Genomic DNA, 20,517 nt, shown 5'->3' with positions numbered 1-20,517 from the left:
ACTTTTATCCATCTCTGGACATAAATTTGGAAATTTCTCTTTTCCTTGTACTTGTTTGTGGGCTAAGAACAACTAGTGTAAAAATGTAGCCTAAAGCTCTATCCAACTCCTTATACTTTTGGCCTTGATGAATTTAACCATGTTTAGTGCACTCCTTCAAAGTAAGAGGAAATAATTGCACTCTCATTTGATATACATGGACATTGGAATCTCGGAAAGTAGAGCATATCTCTTCCATCTCCTTTAAGTGAGCTATAGATTCTCCTCTTCTACCTCTCTGAATATAGGAAACAATAGCACCAATTGAAAGCAAATAGTTATGTGTTTTGTTTGTGGCACAAAGCAAGAGGGTCAGGTGGTCTCTCATTGACCTGAATTGCTGAAAAAGTTATTGGATATGTACGTTCTATCCATGCTAGTCTTGAGCTTGTCTTTCCATATTCTCTCTTGGATTTAACTCAACAACTCTTTCTAATCTTCCACAAACATTCCTCTTCTAGCAATAGTGCATAAACAAGCTAAGTTTATCTCAATCTCAAGCAAAAACAAAGAAATCAAAAACACAATTTATACAAAAAAAAAAATATATGGTTAGATATCTAAAATGAAGTAAACAAAAACTTAGAATAACTCAATCTTCTACGACACAAATTTCATCTTTGAGTTTCTTGTTAATGCCAATTTTTGGCATTGAAACAATGGATATAGAATGAAAAGATGTCAACAATTGTTTTAAGTTTGTCTTTAATCATTTCCCAAGCCAAAATGAATTTATAAAATAAACAAATAGCTAATATGATGTTCAATCATCTCGACATGGATCGAGGATCTAAATCTTAAGATATTGGCTAGAATTGATGAAACTAAGGAATTTGAATTATTGAAAGTTGAATTAAAATGAGGATAAACATTCATAATGATTGAGTAGGATGATTTTGTGCCCAGCTGGTGTACCTTGGTTTTGGTCCTCAAATAGGAGTAATCAATAAAATCTATAACCTATATCACCATGTACTAGGATAGCCTCAGCTAGTATAGCATAGTGGCTCTAGGATCATTCATTGGGAAGGGTTTTCAACTTAGAACTGATAATAATTCAGAGTTGAATTGATGCTTTTTCATTTCAAGGTTAGCTTCAAAAGAAAACATAAACTTTGGTTCAAAAATGATTGGTTTTAAGCTAACTAAAAATAAAGTAACGGAAATTACTTATAAAGAAAAGCATTTCTTAGAGTTTTAGGATCACTAGGGTCAGGCTCCTAATACAAAAATAGAGTTCTGGTCACTTGAATCTTTTCCTCGCATTAGAGAATTAACATATAGTTATTACTCTAACCGGTGTGGTACAGATGCTTCCCTTTTATGGATTCAAACACTAAATTCCTCTCACTAATTCATCTTGCAATGGCTCGTGCCTCTCACCTAGCATTTGCCATTCAAGGTGATCATTAACCTTGGATTTCCCTTCACAAGCTCGCAAGAGATAACTAATGGATGTCTCCTTGGAGTCCAAAAGCTTACCAAGTGTTGGCAATTCTAGAAAATCCTACCTTCAAATCACCTCTCAAAGGCTCACAAGAGATAAACTAGTGCATCTCAATGGACGGAGATCACTTGCCTTACCAAGTGTTGGCCTAGGTGATTTTAAGGCGTTTTCACTTTCTCTTCATTAAAAGCTAAAACAACAAAACTTCCAATTCTTGTATTCGGCACCTTACCCAGCTACCTTAGCTCCAAGAGACAAAAAGCCTAGACACTTATTCTCTGAGGAGACATCCTCATAGCTTGTTTGGCTAGTAAGAAAAATACAATCAAAATGAGTAGGTAAGACAAAGCAAAGCTCTGTATATTACTTCCTTCAAAACTATAAAAAAAGTTGTCTCTGAGAACAAGCTCCCCGAGATCATCTCTGTGTAAAGAAAATTACAAACTATATATAAGAGGTTATTCACCCTTTGTTCTTTCTTATTAACTAAGGAATCCTATGATTGGTGGATTACAAGGAGAAAATGGGGATTTAAACAACAAATATTTGAAGAAAAAATCTAAAAGAGCCGGTCGCAAATATCTGAAAGCACTCAGGTGGATTTCACAGGCATGCAAGATGGGCTGCCAAATTTTGCAAGCTGAAGGTCTCCATTTTGCAGGCAAAGGCTGATTTCGCAGCGATCACCTTGTGATTTCGCTGCCAAAGGCTGATTTCGCAGCATGCGAAATTGGCCTTCAGCTTGGCGTGATTGACTTCCAATGGCTATAACTTCTTCATTTCAATTCCAAATCATGTATTGTTTGAAATGTTGGATTCCTGACTTCCCAAGCTTCGAAACGACATATAGTATGAATGAAATGGACTCCAGGAAGTGCTCCAAAAGTGTCCAAAAGTTGCTATCCTATTGAATTCTTCATGTTAGATTTCTCTTTTTGCTTTGCCTCATTGCATTCATGATTTGCTTTTGGAAAAGGACTATAAAGCTTCAAAGCTTAGGTTATTTATGTAAATGAGCTTCTAATTGCTTTGCCAAGGATTCTATAGAACTCTCCTCAATCTTGGATTGCTTTGGTGATCAAAATACTATCAAAAGCACCAAAACTTAACACAATTTGATTAGAAACGATTGCAAAGGTACTTAATATGCTAATTGAGTTAAAGGGTAATTAATACTACTTAAAAGTGTTTAAAAGAGTTAATTACAAGCTACAAGATAACACTTTTTGAGTAGTAATCATTCCCCCCAACCGACATATTGCTAGTCCCTTAGCAATGAAGGAGAGAAAAAGTAAAATAAACAGTAATATAATTTATAAAATCATGCTGATCACTTCAAAAAATTTTAAGTGGCATGATGATCTAACTCTCACATGGAACATTAAAGATATAAAACTCAAACTTCAACAAGAGTTATCAAATACTTTGCCTAATCACAATTCATAAAGAGAAGGCATTATGCAAATTTAAGCTTTAAAAGAGTTTCCACTCCCAAAGGGCCAAACCTTACTCTTCCACAAAAATCTAAGTGTTACTTGATAGCTTCCGAATATAGTATGCTGAACTAATCTCTCTCCCAAACCTAGTTCTTTTTCAACACTCAGCAAACTGACCAAATTTAATAGGCTAAGAACGCACCCTTTTGTTTCACAATTTTTTTTTTCACTGTAGGAGTACAAGGCTTAAAGGTATTCTTTTCTAAATTGTCCATGTAACAGGGGTCCATCGATGACTCCCAACCAATTAAGGTTTAGGGCATCAAGTTTTAAGGATCTTTCAACCACTAACTCCTCGGATTTTACCCCGTACTTTTGAGAATGCATTTCAATACCCAAGCACCTACAGTATGTTAAACTCCACCTATTCACCCTTATAACGAGCATTGAGGTCGATGACTCCCAACCAATGAAGGCTTAAGGCACCAGGTTTTAAAGATTTTCACCATATACCCCTCAGACCTTGCTCGGGTTTCAAGGCAAGCAAACATTTTTTTTTTTTTTTTTTTTTCAAAAGGCTCATTGGCCTTTTATAAGGTGTCCCAACACTATTAAATGAGGTCAAAGGTACCAAGTCTAAAATTTTCCTAAGTCAAGAGGGAAATAGTTTTTCATCTTATACTCGGAACCTATTGTGCACAGTGTGTGAATAGCTTAAAGTGGAATAACTAAGGTTGAATTCAATAGAAGTTTCAACAATTCATCAACTTTAGTAAGCATAATACAAACTCTAAGTCAAGTAAAAAGACAAAAATTCAATTTCTCCCTTTTCATTTTGAAATTTTTTCCTTAATAACCATTGAGAGTAGAATAAAAACTTAAAAAAAAAATTAAATTAAGCAAAAAGAAACTAAATTATCAAAATAACTTAGCATTAATAACAAAACTTCCTTCCTCAACTCTCTTCCCCCCAACCAAGCTGAACATTGTCCTCAATGTGGCAAGAGCGATTGAAATTACAGGGAGGAAGTGGTACCTCCTGAGTGATATGAAGTTCGAGTAGAATAGGAGAAACCACATGTTTCAAAAACAATAAAAGATATGAGTAGAGGAATTGAAATAAATTATGCCAAGAATACTAAAAAAAATGATAGATGTGTATTACTTGAAGAAAGTACACTGTAAAGCAAAACAAGTAGAAATATAACCAATCCTAATATATAAAACATCAAAAACATGGGATTATAAGTTCTACTACAATAAATAAATACATAAAGGAAACTATGTAAATGATCAGATAGTGGTAGGAGGATCATGTGGAGATGATGGCTCTGCTATAGAGGTCGGAATGCTCGGGATGGATGCCTCGGTCTCTTCTGTAGTCGTCTCCTCTGGGGGCATAGTCTGCTCTACTAGAGGAGGGCCATGTGATGGATCTGTAGGCTCTGATAGGATAGCAGGAGGTGATAGAATACCCAGGTGCTGTTGTATCTGCCTAAGAATGGCAGTATGCTGTGTCTGGGTAGCAATAATCTGCTCCTAATGGGCACATAGAGCTGTCATTTGCTGAGTCAGGATGCTCTGGGTCGCGATCAATGTTTGCAAAGTGTGACATAGGCCTCTGAACTCGGAAGTGGATATGGTTATACTCGACTCAGATGGATGAGGAGGCTCGAATGTAGATGGTACAACTGGCGGAGTCCCTGGTGTGGCAGGAGGAGCAAAAGGTGCAACCTCAGGCATAGGTCCTGTAGAGGGCACTATAGGGGCTGGTGTTCTCATGTCCGTAGGTATCTCAACTAGCTGTGGCTCTTTTGGATGCTCTGGCTGTGGAATCTCTGGATGCTCAGCTCCAATTGGGTGATTACTACTCAAAAAGTGTTATTTGATAGCTTGTAATTAACTCTTTTAAACACTTTTGAGTAGTAGTTATCACCTTTTAACCCAATTAACATGTTAAGGACCCTTGCAATCAATTCTAATCAAATTGTGTTAAGTTTTGGTGTTTTGATAGCTTTTTGATCACCAAAGCAATCCGAGATTGAGGAGAGTTCTTTGGAATCCATGGCAAAAGATGTCCGGACAGGGCGTCCGGACACACCATCGGAGGGTGGCGGAACGTGAGCTGTGGCAGGCTGTCGGAATGACATAGCAAGTCTTGCTCACTTTAGTCAATGATCCGGACAACATATCCGGATAGGATATGCTAACGTCCGGGGGTGTGATGATCGCGAGTGTCGTGTGCTTCTCCCTGAGGGAGTCTGGATAAAGGAGCGTCGCCATGTGTCCTCTTGAGAAATCCGGATGGAGTTGCTCCAGATAGCGATGCGCGCTCCGTGTCATCAGGGGGAGGGTCCCTACACCTTGCACACGCAGACGGTCCCCCTTGCGACGCGCGACATAGCTCATTCCACCCGAGGTAGGAATTCTGTCCGGCCTAAGTTTCACCTTCTCTGGATGTCTCATATCCGGAATTCTGTCCGCCGTCATTCCAACCTTATCTGGATATTTCACATCCTGCACCTAACGCCGGATGGGAGAGGAGGGCGTTTCAACTTCCCCGGTCAGACATGTCCGGATCCTCTGATAGCGCTTACCCGGAGAGCATCCGCAACCGCCAATTCAAATTCTCCGGATAGCTTGGCTCGTCAGACACTCACGATTTGCTGGATCCATTTCCACCCACAATAAAAAAGCAAACTCTGATAATACTGAAGATCAAGTCTCCATCATGTACAGCTGCAGTGTTCTCCTGAAGCTTCTTGATATTTGCGACCGACATTTTGGGATATTTTGCTTTAGATATTTGATGTCTAAATCCCCAAACTCTCCTTGTAACCCACCTATCATAGGATTCCTTAGTCTTTAAGTAAGAACAAAAGGTGAATAACCCCATATATATAGTTTTGTAATCTTCTTTATGAAGATATCATATATCACATATGTAATCGGAGAGAGGAAAAAATATATATTACAGAGCACTTGCTTTGTTTTTCCTTGATATTTGTGTTTTCTCATTAATTTTTCTTACTAGCCAAACAAGCTCTGAGGAAGTTTCCTCAGAGAATGAGTGGCTAGACTTTTAGTTCCTTGGAGCTAAGGTTGCCGGGAAAGGTTCCAAGTGCAAGAATTAGTAGTTTTGTGGTTTCAGCCATTAATGAAGAGAAAATGTGATCCTTTAATGATTTCTATGTTTTTAGTTAACTTAAAACACCTTCAATTCACTTGAGCCAACACTTGGTAAGGTAAGTGATCTCCGTCCATGGAGATGCACTAGTTTACCTCTTGTGAGCTTTTGGGAAGTGACTTGAAGGTAGGATTTTCTAGAATTGCCAACACTTGGTAAGCTTTTGGACTCCAAGGAGACATCCATTAGTTATCTCTTGCGAGCTTGAGAAGGGAAGTCCAAAGTTAAAGATCACCTTGAGTGGCAAATGCTAGGTGAGAGGCACGAGCCATTGCAAGTTGCATCAGTGAGAGGGAATTAGAGCTGAAATCCATTTAAAGGATACATCTGTACAGCACCGGTTAGAGAATTGACTATATGTTAATTCTCTAATGCGAGGAAATGAACCAAATGACCGGAGCTCTGTTTTTGCATGAGGAACCTCCCCGGTGAACCCAAACCTCCAAGGAATGTTTTTCTTCATAAGTAATTTCCATTACTTTCTTTTTAGTTAGCTTGAAACAAAACCTCATTTAACCAAAGTTTGTGTTTTATTTCTTAAGCCAACCTTGAAATGAAAAAACACCAATTTAACTTTGAATTGGTATCAGTTGTGAGTTGAAAACCCTTCTCAATGAACGATCCTAGAGCCACTATGCTATATTAGCTAAAGCTATCCTAATGCATGGTGATATAGGTTATAAATTTTGTTGATTACTCTCTCAATCAAAGAGCACCAACTGGACATGAATCAGTTGAGACACCAATTAGGAACGAATCACTGGGGTTCCTGGCTCTGCATCATAAGCTGTCATACTCGTCCATTTGTCGAGAGTGAATATTTCTCGGCAAGTGCGTCTGCGCTCAAGCTGAGGCTCAGATGGATATCCCAAGTGCTCCAAAATATGACATAGCAATCTCGGAAATAGAAGTGGAATGGCATCCGCTCTCAGCAGCTTCTTCCTATGGACCTTCTCTTCAAAGTACAGAAGAGCGGCCATAATGAGATGATGAGGGCCAAAGAAGAATCCCTCTGATATCCTGAACAATGCCTCTAGCAAAGCTCCTCTCCTCTGCACCATATGCTGAAGTGGATAGATGTTATGGCACAGAAATGCATCTATAAAGAACATGCTGGGAGGGAGCTCATTCCTCAATAGATAGGGATGTGTGGATGTGCCTCGGGACAGTATATGAACCATGTCACTCTAGGAAGGATGAGCCCATACTCAATAATCCTTTGGACATGCTGGCTCGTAGGGAATGCGTAGGGCCTCTGCTATATGTCTGGCTCCCAGGATACCATGGCGTCCATCAATGGTGAAGTGGATGACAGTAGTATCCCGGACGTGATGTGTAGTCATAGACTGATAAAAGTCTAATGCTACATGGGGATAGAAGAAATCCCTAGGAGTCATTAGGTGCTCCATATGGTATCTCTGCAGTAGATGGAAGGAATCTCTGAGCTCTGGCTGAAGCCTGAAGGTAGCTCTGTCAAAGCAAAGCTCTGAGTGGAATGGCCTAGCCCGGCAATCCAAATTACCCTCAATTGGTGGTTAAGTGACCATGAGTGGCCTAATAATCACCTCCTGGGTCATTTGAGAGGGAATCTGAGACTCTATGGTAGGCGGCTGAGGCTCTGATGACTAAAGTGGTGCTAACACCATTGATTTCTTTTTAGGAGGATGAATACCTGACTTTTTAGCACGAGAGGAGCTTGGCCCGAGTGTGGTGGGTGGTCTCCTTGTCTCATATCGCCTCGAATGAGAACTCAGGGGTGCGTCATCTACTAAAGGTGGGACGACCAGTGGCTGTGAAGGCTTAGTCATGGAGCCTTGCATAGGAGCCTCTCTTGGTGCTCTAGGGCGGCCTGAAGGAGACAAGGTCTTAGCTCCTCGGGTTTTTGCCATGGCTGACTCAGAGAGGGTGGCCAGAGGTGCGCGCGTGGCTTGGGCTCAGATGGGGGTCCTCTGGAAGGGTGCTCTGGCTTGGCTCCTATTTCGCACAAAATGGAAGTTTTTGTAAGGCAAATGATCGGTTTAAAATGAAATTTTGGAATTTAAAACATTTAAATTGGAAGCCAAGTGATGGTTGGACTTTTTCGCAGATGAGGGGCCATTTCGTAGTGAAGTCCCATTTTCGCAGCCCATTTCGCAGCTGCGAAATGAGAGGGTGGGGCTACGAAATGGTACTCATGTGTCAAAGGTGGGTTTCGCAGCTGCGAAATGAGGCTTGGCCTACGAAATTGAGTTTTTGAAAGCCTTGGTGATTTTGCAGAGGATTTCGCAGCTGCGAAATGGGGGCATGGGCTGCGAAATGGCACTCGTGTGCCAATGGGGTGTTTCACAGCTGCAAAAATTTTCGTAGGGGATAGCTATAGGGCTGCGAAATGGTTTCGCAGCAAAGAGTTCATTTCACAGCGAACCCCTGATTTCGCAGTGAGTACCTTGTGGCTACGAAATTATTTCGCAGAGGATGGCCATTTTTGTAGGGGGCTATTTTGGGTTGCGAAATTTCGCAGACCATTGAATTTTTCTTGCTTTTGAGCTCCTTCTTCCTTCACCTCTTTTGCAATTCCTCCTAAATTAGATCATTCAAAAAGTTTAAGTTACATAAAAATAACATAAATTAAGATCAAAAATTCAAATCAAAATGATTACTACTCAAAAAGTGCTATTTGATAGCTTTTAATTAATCCTTTTAAACACTTTTGAGTAGTAGTTAGTGCCTTTTAACCCAATTAGCATGTTAAGGCCCCTTTCAATCAATTCTAATCAAATTGTGTAAGTTTTGGTGTTTTTGTTAGTATTATGATCACCAAAGCATTATGAGACTGAGGAGAGTTATATGGAATCCTTGAAAAGCAATTGGAAGCTTAGAGGCATGAAGAATCAAAGCTTTGAAGCACTTTTGCCATAAACAAGTCTGAAATGCAAGGGGAAGCAAAGAGAATCCAGCCATGAAGCATTTTTTATGACAGTCACTGCAGCCACTTTTGGAGCACTTTCTGATGTCCAATTTATGCATGCTATATGTCATTTGAAAGCTTAGGAAGTCAACAATCCAATGCTTCAAACCGTGTGCAATTCGGAGTTGAAATGAGGAAGTTACAGCCTTTGGAAGATGACTGCTCCAAGCTGAAGGAAGGATTCAGAAAAGTGCTGCGGAATCAGCCTTTTGTTGCGGAATGATTTCGCAACACTTTTGTACAGTGCTATGGATTTCCCCTGAAGCTTCACGCCGCGATGGAAGCCAAGCACCATAAGATGGAAGCCAAGCACCATAAGATGGAAGTCAACTTTGCAAAGGTGTTGAATCAGCCTTTCGCTGCAAAGAAATTTCGCAGCCTTTCTTGTGCACCTGCGAAATTTCGTAGACCTCACTTTTCACCTGCGAAGTGGTCCTTAGTGCTTCCCGATATTTGTAACCGACACTTGGAGATATTTTTTATTAGATTTTTTTTGTCTAATTCCCCAAATTCTCCTTGTAAGCCTCCAATGATAGGATTCCTTAGCTTTTAAGTTAGGAATTTGACAAAAATATCTATGTAATAGCTATCAATGTAATTTTGGTTTAAATAGAGCCCGAGGAGCCTGTTCTGAGGGTGATGAACCTTTTGTAAAAGTTTCAAAGGAAGAAATACACAGAGCTTGAGCTCTGCTTTACCTTCTCACTTTGATTGTGTTTTTTACTTATTTACTAAGTTATGCACTCTCTGAGGAGTTTTCCCCAGAGAATGAGTAGCTAAACTTTTTAGTTCCTTGGAGTTAAGGTTACCGGGAAAGGTTCCAAGTGCATGAATCAGAAGCTTTGTGGTTTCAGCTATGAATGAAGAGAAAGTGTGTCCCGTGAATGGTTTCTAATGTTTTTAGTTAACTTAAAACACCTTGGAGTCACCTGGGCCAACACTTGGTAAGGCAAGTGATCTCTAACCATGGAGATGCACTAGTTTACCCCTTGCGAGCCTCTGGTAGGTGACTTGAAGGTAGGATTTTCTAGAATAGCCAACACTTGGTAAGCTTTTGGACTCTAAGGAGACATCCATTAGTTATCTCTTGCGAGCTTTTGACGGGGAATCCAAGGTTAAAGATCACCTTGAATGGTAAAGGCTAAGTGAGAGGTTGGAACCATTGCAAGTTGCATCAGTGAGAGAATTAAAGCTGAAATCCAATTGAGGGATGCATTTATGCAGCACCTGTTAGAGAATTGACTTTATGTTAATTCTCTAATGTGAGGAATTGAACCAACTGACCGGAGCTATGCTATTGCATGAGGAACCTCCCCTGTAAACTTGAATCTCCAAGGAATGCTTTTCTTCTTAAGTAAATTTTCATCACTTGCCGTGTTGTTAACTTAAGCTTAACCCTTTTCCAACTAAAGTTTGTGTTTTATTTCTTAAGCTAATCTTGAAATGAAACACCACCAATTCACTTTGAATTGGTATCATTTTCAACTTGAGTACCCTTCCCAGTGGAACGATCCTAGAGCCACTATGCTATAGTAGCTTTTTATTTGCTACCCTAGTTCATGGTGTTATAGGTTAAAATTTTTTTTGATTACTCCCGCCATCAAGGAGCACCAGCTAGACACAAATCAGCTGAGACACCAATTAGGCATGAATCAAATGGCACCGTTGCCGGGGAAGGTGTCAAGAATCAGTGATACTATTTCAGAGTACTTGTGATTTTCATCACAAGTTTGGTAACGTCTCTTTTGATTTATTAATTCTTTTTCTTTCTTTTCTACTTATTCATAATCTAAGCTAGCTTTTAAATTCAGCTTAGTGTTATATTGTTTTTGTAGCCCTGTTTTCTTTTGTTGTCCTGTATTTTCATTTTAGTTTCAGTTAGATACTAGTTGTGTATGCCAAAGTGGATACGAGGCAGTGGAGGAAGGCTTGTTAGAAGTGATACACCTCATACTAAGGAATTGGAATTGAGCTTGAATATCATGGAAACTACACCTGAAGATCAGCATAGTCACCAAGTTCGTCAAGACAATCTCAATGAATTTAGATCAATGAGAGACCGTATGCATCCACCTCGTATGAGTGCACCATCATGTATAATACCTCCTACAGAGCAGCTAGTGATCAGACCATATATTGTTCCACTTCTACCAACTTTCCATGGAATGGAAAGTGAGAATCCCTATGCACATATTAAGGAATTTGAAGATGTTTGTAATACATTCCAAGAGGGAGGAGCTTCAATTGATTTAATGAGGCTTAAGTTATTTCCTTTTACTTTAAAGGATAAAGCCAAAATTTGGCTTAATTCTTTAAGGCCAAGGAGTATCCGTACTTGGACTGACTTACAAGCTGAATTCCTTAAGAAATTTTTTCCTACTCATAGAACAAATGGCTTGAAAAGGCAAATTCCAAACTTCTCAGCTAAAGAGAATGAGAAATTCTATGAGTGTTGGGAAAGATATATGGAAGCTATAAATGCATGTCCTCACCATGGTTTTGATACTTGGCTATTGGTGAGCTATTTTTATGATGGGATGTCATCCTCAATGAAGCAACTCCTGGAGACAATGTGTGGAGGAGATTTCATGAGCAACAATCCGGAGGAAGCTATGGATTTCTTGAATTATGTAGCTGAAGTTTCAAGGGGATGGGATGAACCGACCAAAGGAGAAGTGGGAAAGATGAAGTCTCAACTGAATGCTTTTAATGCTAAAGCTGGGATGTATACTTTGAAAGAAGAGGATGATACAAAAGCAAAGTTTGCAGCTGTGACAAGAAGATTGGAGGAGCTGGAACTGAAAAAAATGCATGAAGTGCAAGCTGTTGCTGAATCACCAGTGCAAGTGAAGCTTTGTCCTAATTGTCAATCCTATGAACATTTGGTGGAGGAATGCCCTACAGTTTCAGCTGAAAAGGAAATATTTGGAGATCAAGAAAATGTTGTTGGACAATTCAAGCCCAATAACAATGCACCCTATGGAAATACTTACAACTCAAGTTGGAGGAATCATCCAAATTTTTCATGGAAGCCTAGAGCACCTCAGTACCAACAGCCAGATCAACCATCTCAGCAATCTTCAAGTCTTGAACAAGCCATTTTGAATCTCAGCAAGGTAGTGGGAGATTTTGTTGGAGAACAAAAAGCCATCAATACTCAACTTAATCAAAGAATTGACAGAGTAGAGAATACTCTGAACAAAATGATGGATGGAATGCAAAATGATATAACCCAAAGGATTGACAATCTCCAGTACTCAATATCAAGGCTCACAAATTTGAATACAGTGCAAGAAAAGGGAAGATTTCCTTCCCAACCCCACCAAAATCCCAAGGGTGTCCAAGAAGTGGAAAGCCATGAGGGGGGATCATCACAGATGAAAGATGTCAAAGCCTTGATCACTCTGAGGAGTGGTAAAAAAATTGAGCAGCCACCACCTAAGCCACCTGTTGAAGAAGAAGAGACAAAGAAGGAAGAGGAAATGAAAGACAAAGAAGGAGAGATCAGTGATAAGAAAGAGGACTCTGAGTCAACAATGAATGCAAATCCAGAGAAGGAACTTCTGAAAGAAGAAATGCCAAAGAAATCAACTTCTCCACCTTTTCCTCAAGCATTGCATGGGAAGAAGGGGATTAGAAATGCAACTAAAATTCTTGAAGTATTGAGACAAGTTAAAGTCAATATCCCACTGTTGGATATGATTAAGCAAGTTCCAACATATGCAAAATTCCTAAAGGACTTGTGTACTATCAAAAGAGGGTTGACTGTAAATAAGAAAGCCTTCTTGACTGAGCAAGTAAGAGCAATCTTACAGTGTAAGTCTCCTTTGAAGTACAAAGATCCGAGAAGTCCTACCATTTCAGTCATGATTGGAGGAAAGGTAGTAGAGAAAGCTTTATTAGACTTGGGAGCTAGTGTGAATTTGCTTCCATATACTGTCTATAAGCAATTGGGACTTGGTGAGTTGAAGCCAACAACAATCACTCTATCTCTAGCAGATAGATCAGTAAAAATTCCCAGAGGAGTAATTGAGGATGTCTTGGTTCAAGTTGATAATTTCTACTATCCGGTGGATTTTATTGTTCTTGATACGGATCCTACTGTTAAGGAAGCTAATTTAGTTCCTATCATCCTGGGAAGGTCATTCCTAGCCACCTCAAATGCAATCATCAACTGTAGGAATGGGCTTATGCAACTCACTTTTGGCAATATGACACTTGATCTCAACATCTTTTATATGTCTAAAAAGCAAATCATTCTGGAAGAAGAAGAGGGTCCAGAAGAAGTGTGTATTATTGACACTCTGGTAGAGGAGCACTGTAATCAGAATATACAAGATAAGCTGAATGAAAGTTTTGTGGATTGTGAGGAAGGTTTGTCTGAACCTCCTAATGAGCTTGCTACTTTACAAAGTTGGAGGAGGATAGAAGAGATTCTACCTTTGTTCAATAAAGAAGAGGGAGCAGATGCTGAAAAAGAGATCCCAAAACTCAATTTGAAGCCTCTACCTGTGGAGCTGAAATACACATACCTTGAAGAAAACAATCAATGTCCTGTTGTAATATCTTCATCTCTGACCAATCATCAAGAGAAGTGTTTATTGGAAGTTCTCCAGAGGTGTAAGAAAGCAATAGGATGGCAAATATCTGATTTGAAAGGCATTAGTCCTTTAGTTTGCACGCATCATATATATATGGAGGAGGAAGCTAAGCCAATTCGTCAATTTCAAAGAAGATTGAATCCCCATTTACAAGAAGTTGTGCGAGCTGAGGTGCTGAAGCTACTTCAAGCAGGTATTATCTACCCTATATCTGACAGCTCTTGGGTGAGTCCTACTCAAGTGGTACCAAAGAAGTCAGGGATCACTGTAGTTTAGAATGAAGAAGGGGAAGAAATCACTACACGTCTCACTTCAGGATGGAGGGTGTGTATTGATTATAGAAAGTTAAATGCAGTAACCAGGAAAGATCATTTTCCATTGCCATTTATTGATCAAGTGTTGGAGAGAGTCTCTGGCCATCCGTTCTACTATTTTTTGGACGGGTATTCAGGGTATTTTCAGATTGAGATTGCTGTGGAAGATCAGGAAAAGACCACTTTTACATGTCCATTTGGAACATATGCTTATAGGAGAATGCCTTTTGGTTTATGTAATGCACCTGCAACATTTCAAAGGTGTATGTTGAGTATCTTCAGTGATATGGTGGAGCGAATTATGGAAGTTTTCATGGATGACATCACCGTATATGGAGGTACATTTGAGGAATGCTTAGTCAATTTGGAAGCAGTTCTTCACAGATGCATTGAAAAAGACTTGGTGCTCAATTGGGAAAAATGTCATTTTATGGTACGTCAAGGAATTGTCCTTGGTCATATCATCTCTGAAAAGGGCATTGAAGTTGATAAAGCAAAGGTGGAGCTTATTTCCAAATTGCCATCCCCAACAACTGTAAAAGGAGTAAGGCAGTTCCTTGGCCATGCTGGCTTCTATAGGAGGTTCATTAAAGACTTTTCAAAGCTTTCAAAACCTCTTTGTGAGCTGTTAGCTAAGGATGCTAAGTTTGTATGGGATGAAAGATGTCAAGATAGCTTTGATCAATTGAAGAAATTTTTGACAACAACTCCAATAGTGAGGGCCCCTAACTGGCAACTACCTTTTGAACTAATGTGTGATGCCAGTGACTTTGCTATAGGAGCTGTGCTTGGTCAAAGAGAAGATGGGAAGCCCTATGTGATCTACTATGCAAGCAAAACATTGAATGAAGCCCAAAGGAATTACACAACTACAGAGAAAGAATTGTTAGCTGTGGTATTTGCCTTGGACAAATTTCGTGCTTATTTGGTAGGGTCTTTCATCATTGTTTTTACTGACCATTCAGCCTTGAAGTATTTATTGACAAAGCAAGATGCTAAAGCAAGGTTGATAAGATGAATTCTTTTGTTACAAGAATTCGATCTTCAAATCAGGGATAAGAAAGGAGTGGAGAATGTGGTAGCTGACCACCTCTCAAGGTTAGCTATAGCACATAATTCTCATGCCTTGCCTATTAATGATGATTTTCCTGAGGAATCACTTATGTTTCTAGTCAAAACTCCTTGGTATGCTCACATTGCTAATTATTTAGTCACTGGTGAAATTCCAAGTGAGTGGAATGCATAGGACAGGAAGCACTTCTTTGCAAAAATTCATGCTTATTATTGGGAAGAGCCTTTTCTTTTTAAATATTGTGCAGATCAGATCATAAGGAAATGTGTGCCTGAGGAAGAGCAACAGGGAATTCTAACCCATTGTCATGAGAATGCATGTGGAGGTCACTTTGCATCTCAAAAAACAGCTATGAAGGTGTTGCAATCAGGGTTTACTTGGCCATCTCTGTTTAAGGATGCCCACATCATGTGTAGAAATTGTGATAGATGCCAAAGGCTTGGCAAGCTGACAAAAAGAAATCAAATGCCCATGAACCTTATACTAATAGTTGAGCTATTTGATGTATGGGGCATTGACTTTATGGGACCTTTTCCTATGTCTTTTGGTAATTCTTACATCTTGGTGGGGGTAGATTATGTTTCTAAATGGGTTGAGGCAGTGCCCTGTAAACAAAATGATCATAGAGTGGTTCTCAAGTTTCTGAAATATAACATTTTTGCAAGATTTGGGGTGCCCAAAGCTATAATCAGTGATGGAGGTTCTCATTTTTGCAATAAGCCTTTTGAAAGTTTGTTAGCCAAGTATGGAGTGAAGCATAAGGTAGCTACACCTTATCATCCACAGACTTCTGGGCAAGTTGAGCTAGCAAACAGGGAGATAAAGAACATACTGATGAAAGTGGTGAGTACAAGCAGGAAAGATTGGTCTGTTAAGCTTCATGACTCATTATGGGCCTATAGAATAGCTTATAAGACTATTCTTGGCATGTCCCCCTATCGTCTTATTTATGGTAAAGCATGTCATCTCCCTGTGGAAGTTGAATACAAAGCTTGGTGGGCAATCAAAAAACTGAATATGGACTTGATCAGGGCCGGGGCAAAAAGGTGCTTAGACCTTAATGAGATGGAGGAATTGAGAAATGATGCTTATATCAACTCCAAAGTTGCAAAACAAAGGATGAAGAAGTGGCATGATCAATTGATTTCTAACAAGGAATTCCAGAAAGGACAAAGAGTTTTACTCTATGACACAAGACTCCATATCTTTCCTGGAAAGCTCAAGTCTAGGTGGATTGGTCCATTCATTATCCATCAAGTACTTAATCATGGAGTAGTGGAATTATTGAATTCCAATGGCAAGGACACTTTTAAAGTTGATGGATATCATCTCAAGCCATTCATGGAGCCGTTCAAACCAGACAAGGAGGAGATCAACCTCCTTGAGCCTCAAAAAGCCTAAGCAAAGAAGGGTTTGATGGACTTGGTTTCACCAAAGTCCAAAATTTTTGTAAATTTTGTAAATTTTAAAGTGATATTTCTACCTTATAATCTTAGTTTTTGATCTTAAATTGTGTGTTTTTATGTAATTTCATCTTTTTGAATGATTCCAGGTGGGAGAAAATGTAAAGAAAAGAAATCGGGAAGAAATCGGAGCGAAAACAGAGCAAAAACAGAGCAAAAACAGGGGAGGAAAAGAGCTCTGCGAGATTTCACAGCCAAGAAGGAATTCTCTGCGAAAATGGCTTTTTGTTGCGAAATCAGTTCGCAACACTTTTGAGTCCTCTGCGAAAGTTTTCGCAGCTGCGAATCCAAGATTGGCACACGAGTGCCACTCCGCAGCACAGGAACCCCCATTTCGCAGCTGCGAAGTGCTCTGCGAACCACTAAGGCGTAAAAACCCCCAATTCCGCAGCGTTTTCTCCATTGCGAAGGGTGTTCCGCAATTGCGAAACCGATTTTTGGCACACGAGCGCCATTCCGCAGCATAGTAACTCCAATTTCGCAGCTGCGAAGTGAGCTGCGAAAGCGATTTTCGCCTGCGAAACGCCCAATTTTGCTGCGAAAGCGGTTTTCTTCTGCGAAACCCCAAACGACCTTTAATATTCCATTAGCCGTTATAAATACCGGTCATTTGGGCTGCGAATCCATTTCAGAAAAGGGGAAAAGTCGCAGCAGCAGTCCGTTCGTCTCCTCTCCATAGCCCGACGCCACTCGCACCTCCGGTCGTCCCCTCCGTTCATCACCGTTGCCTAAAACCTCTTCAGTTCGCAATGGCACGAACTAGAGGCGCTAAAACTTCCTCTCCGTCCGCCCGAAAGCCAGCGCCACGCGAGGCACCTATGCAAGCTTCAACCTCTGAGTCGCCGCGGCCAGAAGCCATTCCGCCTCCGGCCAAGCCCACGCCAAAGCAGCGCCAGGCCAAGCCGACATTGCAGACGCCTCCGACGAGGCGCTACCTTACCAGGTTAGGGGGGCCGGCCCCTGCAAAAGCGAGCTAGAATGGAAAGCTCGGAGCCCATTGATTTGACAGGGCAATTCCCTGTTCCATCCCCTGTCCCATCTCCAGTTCCATCTCTGGTGCCATCTTCGGCACCGCCTGCGAAGCTTCAAGCAAGCCAGCCGCCGCCTTCTGAGCCCCAAATTCCGTCAGGGCCAGCTCCTGAAGAGATTCTCAGGCGTCCAATGCTCACTCAGCCTCCAATTGAAGGCAATTTGGATTGCCGAGCTAGGCCATTCCATTCGGAGCTATGCTTTGACACAGCCGCCTTCCAGTTGCGGCCGGAGCTTGAAGGGTCATTCCAATTGCTGCGAAGATATCGAATGGAGCAGCTTCTGACCCCGCGAGACTTCTTCTATCCGAGAGTGGCCATGGATTTCTATCAATCCATGACTACTCGACAGGTCAGGGATCCTACCTTAATTCATTTCGCTATTGATGGTAGACATGGCATCCTAGGAGCTCGGCATATAGCTGAGGCTTTGCATATTCCATATGAGCCCAGCCATTTTGATGATTTCCGAGCTTGGGCCAATCCATCTCAGCTGGAGATGGTGCATATTCTGTTTGGAGGAGCTTCCAGAAATCCATATCTGTTGAGGGGGGAACTTCCCCCAAGGATGTTCCTTATTGATGCCCTCTTGCGCCATAATATTTATCCCCTCCAGCATTGGACCCAGAGAAGAGGAATTATGTTGGAGACTTTGTTCAGAATGTCTGAGGGGTACTTTTTTGGCCCTCACCACTTGATCATGGTTGCCCTTCTCTATTTTGAAGAAAAGGTGCATAAGAAAAAGTTGCCCAGAGCTGATGCCATCCCTCTTCTCTTCCCGAGGCTGCTATGCCAAATTCTTGAGCATCTGGGATATCCAGCAGAGCCTCAGCAGGAGCGAAAGAGGATTTGTAGAGATGTGTTTACTTTCGAAAAATGGAGCAACATGACAGCTTATAGGATGGAGCAGCCAGAGCTTCCACAGCCAGCTCAGGCTCCAGCTGCTAGGAGAGCATCCCCACGTCTTATACCTGAGGGTATACCTGCTGCCTCTCCCTCCATAGCCAGAGCCTCTCCAGTTCCTCCAGTTGCTCCAGCTTCAGCACAACCTTCCACATCAACCGAGCCTAGGATGGCCATCCCTATTTCTGAGTATAGGGATTTATGCCAGGCATTGGAGACCTTGACAGCCTCTCAGAGCAACCTTGCTCAAGAGATGGCAGCCTTGAGAGCTCGCCAGGAGCAAATGATGATCACTCAGGCTCAACATACCACCATATTGAGGCAGCTTCAGCATCATCTTGGCCTCCCAGTAGCTGAGGAGCATGTCACTCCTACCACCACAGAGCCTCAGGCCCCTCATGAATCAGCTATCCCAGAGGCAGAGCCATCTCCTTAGGCCATCAGCTCTAGCACTATCCTCCTGTCTGAACATATATATGTCTTTTATATATTGCTTTTATGTATTTCGTTTTGGTTAGTCTTATATGAAATCTCCCACATTTTGATAGCATATATGGAGATTCTTTGGATTACTTGTATTACTTCTTTGCCAACTGTACTCAAATGATTAAAGTAATACAAAGTCTAGTTTTTTGTTAACTCTTAGCATTAATTTACTCTTATTTCCTTTGCTCACACCTTTTATTCTTTTTGAAACATGTGGTTTCTCCAATCAGTATTCGAAATTGATATCACTCAGGAGGTACCACTTCCTCCCTTTAATTTTCGATTACCCATATCACATTGAGGACAATGCTCAACTCGGTTGGGGGGGGGGGGAGAAATGAGGAAGGAAGTAGGCTAAGTGAAGGAAGTATGCTAAGTTATTTTGATAATTCAATTGTGTCTAGTAAAGTAGTTGTAGTTTTTTGCTTGTTACTATAATCTCCATGGATTTTGAGGAAAAATTTTCGAATTAAAATAAGAGAAGCTGAACTGTTGCTTTTCATCTAACTTAGAGTTTGGATTATGCTTGCTAAAGTGGTTCAATTGTTGAAACTTCTATTGAAATCAAGTTTAGTTTTTCCACTTTAAGCTATCCACACAATGTGCACAATAGATTCCTTTTATAAAATGAGAAACTATTTCCCCCTTGACTTAGAAAATTTTGGGACTTGGTACCTTTGACCTCATTTTAATAATATTGAGACACCATATGAAAGGCCAATGAGCCTTTGAAAAAAAAAGAGAAAGAAAGCAAAGTGTTTGCTTGCCTTGAAACCCGAGCAAGGTCTGAAAGGGTATATGGTGAAAACCTTTTAAACCTGGTGCCCTAAGCCTTAATTGGTTGGGAGTCACCGGCCTCAATGCTCGTTACAAGGGTGGATAGGTGGAGTTAGCATATGGTAGGCAAAAAGGGTATATGAAAAAGTCTGGGGCGAAATCCGAGGAGTTAGTGGTTGAAAGATCCTTAAAGTTTGATGCCCTAAACCTTAATTGGTTGGGAGTCATCGATGGACCCTCGTTACATGGACAAAACAGAAAAGAATGCCCCTTAAGCCTGTCACTTTAAAAAAAAAAAAAAAAATGTGTGTTCTCTGTCTATTGATTTTGGTCAGTTTGCTAAGTGTTGAAAAGAGATAGGTTGGGGGGAGAGATTAGTTTAGCATGCAATATTCGGAAGCTATTATCATACACTTAGATTTTTGTGGAAGAATAAAGTTTGGTTCTTTGGAAGTGAAAATGATTTTAAAACTTCAATTTGCATAATGCATTCCCTTGATCAATGGTATTTAGCGAAGTTTTTGATATCTCTTGTTGAAATTTGAAGTTTTAGTTCTTTAATGTTCCATGTGAGAGTTTGTCAGTCATGCCACTTAAATATTTTTTGGAAGTGATTAGCATGATATTGTAAATTATGATAATTTTGTTTTATTTTTCTCTCCTTCATTGCTAAGGGACTAGCAATATGTCGGTTGGGGGGAGTGATTACTACTCAAAAAGTGCTATTTGATAGCTTTTAATTAATCCTTTTAAACACTTTTGAGTAGTAGTTAGTGCCTTTTAACCCAATTAGCATGTTAAGGCCCCTTTCAATCAA

At 40.5% G+C, this 20,517-nt stretch overlaps 1 protein-coding gene across 1 annotated transcript; it reads right to left on the bottom strand.

Moving 5' to 3' along the window:
- Nucleotides 1-4,215: 4,215 nt before the first annotated feature.
- LOC117910288 (merozoite surface protein CMZ-8-like) lies at nucleotides 4,216-4,704 on the bottom strand. The gene is made up of 2 exons (XM_034824374.1): nucleotides 4,612-4,704; nucleotides 4,216-4,461 (listed from the first exon to the last, which is right to left on the bottom strand). Exons 1-2 carry the CDS (start codon nucleotides 4,702-4,704, stop codon nucleotides 4,216-4,218), a joined length of 339 nt encoding a protein of 112 aa, XP_034680265.1.
- Nucleotides 4,705-20,517: the final 15,813 nt, after the last annotated feature.

The sequence above is a fragment of the Vitis riparia genome, unplaced genomic scaffold (assembly GCF_004353265.1).
Source record: "Vitis riparia cultivar Riparia Gloire de Montpellier isolate 1030 unplaced genomic scaffold, EGFV_Vit.rip_1.0 scaffold698_pilon_pilon, whole genome shotgun sequence".
NCBI classification, from domain to species: domain Eukaryota; kingdom Viridiplantae; phylum Streptophyta; class Magnoliopsida; order Vitales; family Vitaceae; genus Vitis; species Vitis riparia.
This window is presented reverse-complemented; position numbering and strand designations above follow the sequence as displayed.